We start from the raw sequence: 9,938 nt of genomic DNA, 5'->3' as shown, positions 1-9,938 counted from the left end.
GATGCCGTCGCCCGAAGAGGAGGAACGCGAGCGTCGCCGTTGCCGCCGGAGGGACCTTCTGCTGAGCCAGCTCTGCTTTCTGGCCTTGGTGGCGCTGCTGCTCTGGTCGCTGGCGAGCATGCAAGCGAGTAATGGTGAGTGCGCCCTGCCGGCCCCGAGTGGGCGCTGCGGCTCCGGGGTCCCTGGACTGGGCACCGGGCGAACGGGCTTGACGATTCCCCCACTTGAAGGGGCTCGGGAGGAGGGCGCCCTGAAGGCCAGGACCGCTCAGTGGAGAAGCAGCTGTTGCCTGGGGCTCCCGGCCACTCCAGGAACCCTTACCTGTGTCTCTCGACGCTGCCCTTCTTGTCCACAAGCTAGAGGGGCTGGGGGTGGCAGCTTGGGGACTGTTACCAGAAGCCAGGACCCCAAAGCCGGTGGGCAGGTTGTCCTTTTAAGATTCAGTACCTGTACAGGTAACCGGCCACTTGTAACCTGTGGCTTGTTGAGGGCACGAACACGTACTTCATATGTTCTGCTTGCAGGACAGGGGGGATGAACCAGGTAGAAAGCGCCGTAGCAGCCTTCCAGAACAGGTGCTGGAAACTTACTCTAGGAAAAAAGTATTGGCCACTTGGTTAGGAAACGATTTGTTTTCTTAAACTGATCGCTCACTGGGAAAATTACCGACTCGCAGCTTTGGAAGAAATGATTTGGACTGTACTTCCCATCGGGGTGCCCTGGACTGGGTTCACCCTTTAACCTACAACTTCTGTGTTATCTTTGCCCTCGTCCTTTCTTGAGCTTGTGGAGAAATGCGATTAGAACAGTTGCCCGTTCTGAAAACAATTTGGATCTTGGGAGTGCAACTGTCTAAAAAACAAGGAGCGATATGGAAGAATAACAGATGTGAAATGGTTTTATACCCTCAGATCTAAGCGGCTCAATTTATGGGGAAACAGCCGAGTAAACGGTTGTGAGAATAAGCCGTTGTGAATATGTGCTTTGGTGTGAAGGTAGATGCGCCTTTAATGAAAGATGTCATGAAGTGCACAATAAAGGCATTTTGACAGTGATGGTAAATGTTTTTAAAGGTGCCTTCAGTTTAAAAGGGAACTCCTGCACATGGGTTGGACTAGTGCTTGTTGGTAAAATCAGATGGTTGGTCCAGGTTCAGATCTTAGCAGACCTCTTGACAGACTTCAACATATATGGTAATATGAGAGAGTTTATCCTGGTCGTCAATGAAACTGTTAGACTCACTTGCTCTCCATTGCTCTGAATCACAGATGTCTGGGAGAGGTAGGTGGACATCAGGAAGGTGACTGTTGGGGTGAGGTCGGCGGGTCCTCTCTCCAAGGGCAGTCAGATATCAGCTACTGATGGAGTCTCAAGAAGAGAAAGGATTTTCACTAAGCTCTTTTAAATATTCCCAATTTCTGTAAACGCAAAGCCAGTCAGTACTTCATACCTCCCCTGGAAAGGGCCATTCCAAGTCAGTTACATACCAGCCATTTTTCCTGCTATTGGGGTTCTGTGAGTCACAGTGAAGTTTCCACCTCTGCCCAGGATCTAAAGGACATTATTGTCTGGATAGAGAATGTGACAGTACAGTCAGATCCATTATTGGTTGCCTAGATTCCAAGAAAGCAGGGCTATTTAGAGGAAAGAAGTGCTGGCTACTAAGCATATTTGAAACCTGGTGATGAAAATGTCATTTTGAAATGGTTTCCTGGTCACTGACATTTCTGTTCAGGTGTCATTGACTCCGATTTAGTTCCAATGCACAGCCCTTTCCCTATTTCGCCCCAGGTTTCTCTTTCTCCTTCCTACTATTCATACTCTCTGTCTTCCTCTCTCTCCCTTTCTACCTCCTCTTGCAAACGAATGTATGGCTTAAGAAGATCCCCCCTCCTGCCCAGCAACTGAATGTAATGGTGAACAGTGTTAAAGGGGTTGCCATCCAACTCCCAAATGGCACAACTAGTTGTTTTTCTGTCCCAAATTACCATTTCTTTCATTAGACATCGAAGATTTCACTAGGTGATACACAAGTATATTTTGCAGCAAGGTATGAGTTTTTTGAGATGTTTTTTGAGACATTCATTAATGTGTGTGAATCTACAGTTGATTATTTTGTTGGAGTGGGTTGTCATTCAGCATACTTAAGCTTGTGAGTAATGGAATTCACCTTCGAAACTTGGGGGCTACTCTGCTTGAGAGTCCTTTTAGGGTGGACACAAAGTTTGAAATTTAGACTTGTTTTAAAGACACCTGGACTTAAGAGAGGCTAAGAGATTCCTTAAGGTCACACAGCAATAGAGGAGTAAAGAGAAAAAAAACAACTCTAGGTGACCTGCGCTTTGTTCTCACCTCTTGTAACCTGGTATTCATGTCACTGTGTGGAAGAAGCATTGTAATATTTATATAACCACATAGGAGGTGCCTTCATAATGATCAAAGGTAATAATATTATTCACCTTCAAAGCCTTGGAGTGATTCAGTGTAGCTTCCCAGGAATCTTGTTTTCTAATTTTATTGATTTTTCTTTTCTCTCTCGCTCCCTTTTCTTTTGTTTAATAAAAAGGACTTCTTTTATCAAACCAAAATAGAGATGCGTGAGAGTTATGTTGCACAACACTGCTCAACATTTCTAATCGTGTGGAATCTGAGATCCCTTCCTTGATGTCTCATCAAACTCTATATAGATTTTTTTCTGTGAGGTGGGACACTGGTGGTGTTGAATTTAGGTCAGAAAGGCTTAGCACTGGAATCAAGAGAAATGTTAATTCTAACACCAAAAGCAATGATAATCAGGATTTGGTGGGCTGTTCAGTTCCCGGTCCTATGCTTAGCACACTTTATAGACACTGCCTGATTTAATCTACACGCATTCCTCTTTGCAGAGTTTTAAGACTTCAGCTGCAGAAAGAAAAAAGACTTGGGTGCTTGTTGATGCCAATGAAGATCTCATTTTTGATCTCTTGTTTCAAAGCCAATTGAAATAAGGTGTCAGACTTGCTAAGGAGGGTTGTCTTTTTTTTTTTTTTTTTTTTTTTTTAGTGAGAAAGGGTTACTTTTGTATGTTTTGAGTGGTTGAAAAGTGTTTAATTTTTCTTTGAAGCAAAGAATCTGGTCATTTTTTCTCAGAAGTAGTGTGGATAAAGCCCAGGGGTTCTAACTCAGGAGTAATTATAGACATCCCTTCTGGAGGGCGCCTAGGGAGGAGAATAAGAAAAATTATACCTATATATGTGTTTGCAAAGATATACTTGTACATTTATATAAACCTTGAGATTCTTCCTGTCCCAGTTTCTGTTGCTGCATAACATACCTCCCCAAACTCAGTGGTGTTAAACAATTATTTTATATTTTTGTTTATGGATACTTGGCATCAGGGATCGGGGCAGGACATAGTCGGAATGACTTTTCTCTGCTCCATTATGTATGGTGGCCTCAGCTGCAGGGATCGAAAGGCTGGGTGACTTGACAGCTGGGTGTGGAGTCATCTGGAGGCAGTGCCACTTGCATGTTTGGGGTGCCAGCTGCTGACTCTCCCCTTAGTGGGGTAACACCTGCATGTGACCTTTCCAGGTGCCTGTGTTTGGGCTTCCCCAGAGAGTGGTAGGTGGGTTCCCAGAGGAGAAGGTGGAAGTACATGACATTTTATGTCTTCACCTCTGCGCTCACTGGTATCAGATATCAGCCCATTTTCTAGGAGAGGAGACATAGGTGCTACCACTTATTTCATTGGGGAGTGTTGGGAGAGCACACGTGATGGGAGGCTTTATTGTTGCCATTTTTGGAAAATCAGCTATCTAAAGAGGTAGTCATTTTAGGAGTGCTTTTACATATTTCACAAGGTGGCAAATGGTGAAATATGTGTATATTTATGTATATATATTCACATGTCTACATTCACATGTGTATAGATACACATGTACACACACCCATGTATATCTAGGTCTAGATATATATAAAATTGATTTGTGTGCCTGTGTGTATTTCAAAATACCTTTCATTTTGAAGACATTAATGTTTATCTTAGCTGATATTTGTGATGCAGTGTCAATAGCATATCTGAGAGCCCATCTTGAACTTTGTTGCTTCCCATTGTCAGGGGCCTGTGACTTCTCTCACTCCTGTAGCTTGTGGGGAGGCCTGGCCAGATCCTCTGGCTTTCTCTTTCCTCTTCTGCCGTCCCCATTCTGTGCCTCTCCACTTCAGTCTTGCTTCTTCTCAAAAGGTCAGTGCTTCTTCTGATCCCAGGCCTCTAGCGAGGTCCCAGTGTTGTCATGGTGACTAGTACATCCTTCATCCTTCACTTTTAGGCCTGAGATCTTCCTCATTAGACTGCCCCCCGCCCCCGCCCCATTTTGCTTTCTGAACACCTCCTGTTTTCCTTCATAGATGTATCAAAGTTCACAATTACAGGTTCATTGTTTATGATTTGAGTAACAGCTCTTCACCCGCTCTAGGAGGTCAAGGACCCTATGAAGTTTCCTCACCTTTATTGCCACAGTCACCCAGCTATCATAGATGCTCAAAAGACATTTGTGAAATAAGGAAGTTCTTTTGATTTCTGAACTACAGTGCCTCTAATTAAAAACTAGCTACCCAGTTGTACTTCTAGGAATCTACCCTAAAGGACACAAAATCATCAATTCAAAAGGAAAACCTGCACTCCGCTGTGCATTGCAGTACTGTTTATAATAGCTAAAATATGGAAACAACCTAAACGCTCCAAAATGGATGACTGGACCAAGAAGATGCATTACATATACACAATGGAATACTACTCAGCAATAAAAAAGATTAGCTAATGTTATTTGAAGCAACATGGATGGAACCAGAAGGGATCATGCTCAGCGAAATAAGTCAGAAGGAAAAAGAAAAATATCAGGTGATTTCACTTATAGGAGGGCTATAGGGAAACCATACAAGGGATCAGGAAAAAAAGACAAAACTAGCAGGCAAACTGTAAATCAGAGACATTCAGAGGGGAAAAGGAGGGAAAAGGGTCAGAATGGGAGGGGGGGAGCAGAGGGTGTCTTGGTGGCGGTAATTTTATGGAGACAATACCTGGAAAGAGAAATCAAACATTGTACAAAAATGAACAATGTAAAAATATTTAAGTAAAAATAAAAAGCAAACAAACAAACTAGCTACCATTTGTCAGGGTGGGGTGGGCACAGCTTTTTATATTGATGATTCAAAATTCGGCCGCAACTCCAACAGGTTTGCTGTTGTTGCCCATCTCTCATGGGTGAGCCTGGTGGAGGGTGTTGCTAGAGTCCCTAATTAGGTGGCGGGATTTGAACCCAAGCCCTCCTGCATCGGCACTGCCTTCCTGGCTGGCCTGGGAGAACATGAATACAAGATGGGAATCACGCTACCTTTTCCAGTCAACTGGGGAGTAGAGGAGTAACAGAAGGTTGGTTTCATAGAAGCAGTATTTTAGAAACACATTGCTTTTCAACCTTTTCTATTTTCTGCCTAAACATATATAGATGTGTCTCTTTCCTCCTGGCTTTTCTTAGCTGCTCATCAACCCAGATTTTTCTCAAAGATTTCCTCTATTTGTAAGCCTTGAATCCTTGTGGGAAGATTTTTTTTTTTACCCTGAAGGGTTGGCAAAACCAAAAGAATTGCAAAACCAGCCATTTGCTGAGAATTCCAAGCCCTGGTAGAAGTTGGCTGATAGGACAAGGCTTTGGCAGCTCTACTTTTCCTTAAGGAGTTTCTTTTCTCTAAGTGGAATAATTTGTGTGGGCGGATTATAGCACACAGACTTCTATAATGGGGAAACTGAGACAGGGGGCATTCTGAAAATGCCCCTAAAGTCACACAACCATTAGGTGACACTGCCATGAAGGTTATTTGAGTTTTTCTTGGTCTTTTTCTGCTCTTCGTTTCTGCAGCACTTTTTGGGCAATGGTTTTTGTTTATCATTTGCAGATTTCAAGCATTGTGTCATCCTGGAGAATCAGAGAATTTGAAATATTAAGGACTCAAGTGGAAAGAGGTTTTCTGGGTGAAGTAGTAATAAGGGCTACCAATGTAGCACTTTGAATCATTGAGCCAACGTTTCTCAGGCTCAGACGCCATCTTCCAGGCCCTTCTGTGGCTGTGGGTCTCATGGGGGTACCCCTGCTAACTCCTCTCATTCCTTTTAAGTCTTGGTGGTGGTGACACTTCTCATTGTGGTAATCCCGGGGGCATCCCCATCCCTCAGTGGCTTCCCAAACCCTGCCCCTACCTTTGTAAATCATCCCTGGATGAGCTTTCTTTAATGGTGTCCCTTATGTGAGTTCCTCTCTGGACCCTGTGGTATAAGTTACGGGGACCTTTGTTCATTCATTTGGTAAATACTAGTCGCTGGGTGACAGTGTTGACTGAGAAGTATCCCCAGAGTTTTGCCCTCAAGGGGCTCAGACATTAGTGGGAAGATAAGCATTGAACACCTGGGATTTTCAAGAATTATAAGAGATGCAAATGAGAAATAGCATAGTATGGAGGAGGTATTTGGTGGTCAGAAAAAGCTGGAACCTGAACAATAAAAAGAACTAGGTTGCTAGAAAATGGGGTATAAAAAGGCACACGTGTCAACAGATGGGCTAAGGACATGGACAGGTGATTTTAAAAGAAATTAGCAAATGACCAGGAGATAAGAAAACACTCTCAACTTTCCTAATAATCAGGGAAGCCTGAATTTGAAAATGATGTAATATGGTTTTTCAGTATCAGATTGCCAAACGTGAAAACATATCATGTGTTGGCAAAGGTTCAGGAGGGACATATTCTCTCATTGACTGCAGGTGAGGCTGTAAATTGGTATCTTAGATACTGAGGGAGATGGAAATCAGATGAATGCTAAGATTTTAGGTATAGAACCCCTTTCTCCCCACCAAGTCTTGGCCTTGTCAAGCATTTGCTATAGAAAATGGAAGGTAGTAAATAGAATGCAGTATGTGCATATTTAAGACTTGGACCAAAGCATAGAGAATGCTGATCCTGACCCTAGAACCCTGAAGTTTAGAAATATGGTTGAAAATTGAGGGAACAGGGAAAGCTTTTGTCATTTCTGGAACTGTCCAATCCAATACAAGTTGCTCATTTAAATCATAGGAGATAGCTGTTATTCCTTGTTTGCCATCAGTCTGTTTTTATGAGAGGGTAAATAAAGTAAGCTCATCTGCGACCTAGTGTGTGACAATTTAACATTTACAACTTCGTGTTTTATTCTTCATTTTCCTATGGCACTTCTGTATCATTTGACCTTTGCAGAAGTGATTTTCACTGTAGTGATTCTGACAGGAAGTGACACAAAGACCCAGGGTAGGACAAAGGACATGACAAGGGCTATAGTGGTCAGAGAAAGAGGGTACTGTGAGTTGATAGGAAGAAGTCAAGAGTGTCCCTATAAGAAAGAACACAAAAGGCCCTTCCTGGTGGCGCAGCGGGTTAAAGCACTGCACTAAGAAGCTTAAGCCACTTCCACATGAGTTCGATTGCCGCCTGCCTCGAGGAGATCCATGCCTCGAGGAGATCCACATGGCTCAGCAGACCTCTCCTGACCTACCCGCTGCTCCCCTCAGCAGTGTACTTCATAGATCTGCCTGCTCCGCTCCCTGCTCTGTCTCTGGTGAATTCTCCCACCCTCTGCATCTCTGGCCTGTACCCCAGTTCTGTATGAATAAATAAAATCTTTAAAAAAAAAAAAAGAAAAAGAACACAAAATACTCACCTTTGGGTATTTTAGCTTGCGTTACTGGTATCCAGGAAGGCTACTGCTGACTGTTGCAAGTCAATATTATAGGCAGTGGCTATAGATAAAGATCTGTGAGTTATATACATGAGGGTGAAAATTGTATCTGTGGTCAGCATTGTAGGTCTCAATCTTCTCTGTACATTGTAATCACCTGGGGAATTTTAAACCTTACTCATGTCTGGGTCCTGCCCTCCAGAAATTCTGATGTCATGCTCTGGAGTGTAGCCTGGGCATGGGATTTTTCTAAAGTGAGGTCATTATATCCAATGCACAACCAAGACTGGGCTCCATTGGATTAGGTCAGTGGTCAGAGTTACCATATCGTGTCCACACTAATGCTCCTGGAACTAAGATGTGAAATTACACCTGGTTTAATTTTTCTGCCTCTAGTTCATATGTTTTGCATTTTTATTTTTCAAAGCTTTTCCAACTAACGGAAGCTCAAATTCTCCTCCAGTTGCCTTCCTCGCCTCTTCATATGTTCAACACCAATAGATATAGTTTGTTCAGCTCTTTTTCTGAAGAAATCTTTACCAGATTTTTCTGTCCTCTTCTAGTCTTGGCTGGTGGCTTGTTAAATCTGCTGCCCAGCTGTCATCACGAGATCTTCCTTTAGCTTCATCCTGCACGTCTGTCTTTTTGTCAACTCTCCCTGTGTTCCAAACTGTTATTTCCTGGAACCCCTGGATGTGCCTTGGCTTTTTCCTTCCTTGATGGTATACATTTGGGAATCAACACATTCCAGGTGTCTTCTAAGACGGGTTAAAGAAAGTAAAGGTTTGAGTTCTTGTGTGTTTGAAAATGTATTTATTCTACCCCAACTCTTAGACTGGATCAAGAATTTCTTTTGAAATGATTTTCTTAGAATTTTGAAAGCACTGACTGCTCTGTTGTCTTCATCTTCCATTTTGTCATTGAGAAGTCTGATGCTATCCCAGTTTTTATTTTTTTTTGGTATGAAACTTGTTTTTTTCCCTTGAAGAGCATATATCTTATTTGCTTTGCTCTAACATACACAGTCATGCCACCATTATCTGACTGGTATGATCCTATACTTAGGCAGTATCAGTACTTACCTGCTTTTTAATTTTTTTTAAATCTGGAAGATTATGTCCTTCAGATCTGGGAACTTGTCCTTCATGAAGTTCTCTCTTCTTCCTTTCTGGATTATCTGTTACAATAAATTTCACTTTCAGAATAAGTCTGGTTTTATTATATCTCCTTTCCTCATTTGACTCACTCTTTTGTTCTATTTTCTATAGATTTTCTCAGCCCTATCTTCTAATTCTTACACCGAGCTTTTAGTTTGTGCAGTCATACTTTACAAATTTCTAAGGAAAACTTTTCCCCATGAAAGTTCTTTTTAGTAGCATTCTGTTCCGTTTCATGAATACAGAATCAGCTCTTACATCCTTAAGTACATTAATAATCATATATCCTTAAGTATATTAATAGTCCTATGTCCTTGAGTATATTAAGAATATTGGAGGTTTTCTTATCCCTGAATAGGTTCTGTTTCTGCAAGTTGCTGTTGTCTGTTTGTTTTAGCTTTCATATTATGTGGTTTCTTCGAATGTCAGGAGATTCTTGGCAACTTCTCAAATTTAAGTGAAGCCATTAGAAAGATGATTGGAAATTGAACAAAGAAAATGTATTTATTCTGTCTCTCTAAGGTGGTCTGATTGGACTGTGTCACTGAGCAGTCCTCCATGTTTCTAGTGTGGTCAGATTTCCCAAAGAAGGGTCATCCAGTTTCCTGTCTTGAAGGAAAAGACCTGGCTACTTCTGGATATCCATTAAGGGAGGAAATTGGATTGGGTTGGGTGGGGGGGAGAGGGGTGAATTTGTTGAACAAAACAATTTCCTAGGTACAAGGAGTTGTCTCAAAGACAACAATGCGTATGAAAAAGCTGAAAAATTTGTTCTCACCATTGTAGGACCATTCCAGGTTATTTAAGTTTTCCTCTTCCCCTTCTTCCCTCTTTTCCTGTCTTTCTTCTGTCTTCAGTTTTCTCATTTACTTTCTATACACTTGATATTGGGAGGGCTAATGGTCAGGCTTAGCAGGGAGAATTACTTTTCATAGTTTCTTTTTTAATTGTAATTTTTATTAACTTAGATTCATATATAGTTGTAAGAACTAATACAGAGATTCCGTGCACATTGCTCCCAGTTTTTTTTTTTTTTT

General features: G+C 42.1%; 1 protein-coding gene across 1 annotated transcript in view; it reads left to right on the top strand.

Annotated features, from left to right (window-relative positions):
- Position 1: 1 nt before the first annotated feature.
- SLC24A3 (solute carrier family 24 (sodium/potassium/calcium exchanger), member 3) overlaps positions 2–9,938 on the top strand; it is a 457,509-nt gene continuing 447,572 nt past the window's right edge. The window contains exon 1 of the mRNA XM_004687143.2: positions 2–134. Within this exon, the coding sequence (XP_004687200.2) occupies positions 2–134 (133 nt within the window). The remainder of the gene's footprint in view (positions 135–9,938) is intronic.

Source organism: Condylura cristata, unplaced genomic scaffold, assembly GCF_000260355.1.
Source record: "Condylura cristata isolate star-nosed mole 26May11 unplaced genomic scaffold, ConCri1.0 scaffold00022, whole genome shotgun sequence".
In the NCBI taxonomy this organism is placed as follows: domain Eukaryota; kingdom Metazoa; phylum Chordata; class Mammalia; order Eulipotyphla; family Talpidae; genus Condylura; species Condylura cristata.
The sequence above is the reverse complement of the archived record's forward strand: the minus strand, read 5'-3'. Positions and strand labels throughout refer to the sequence as shown.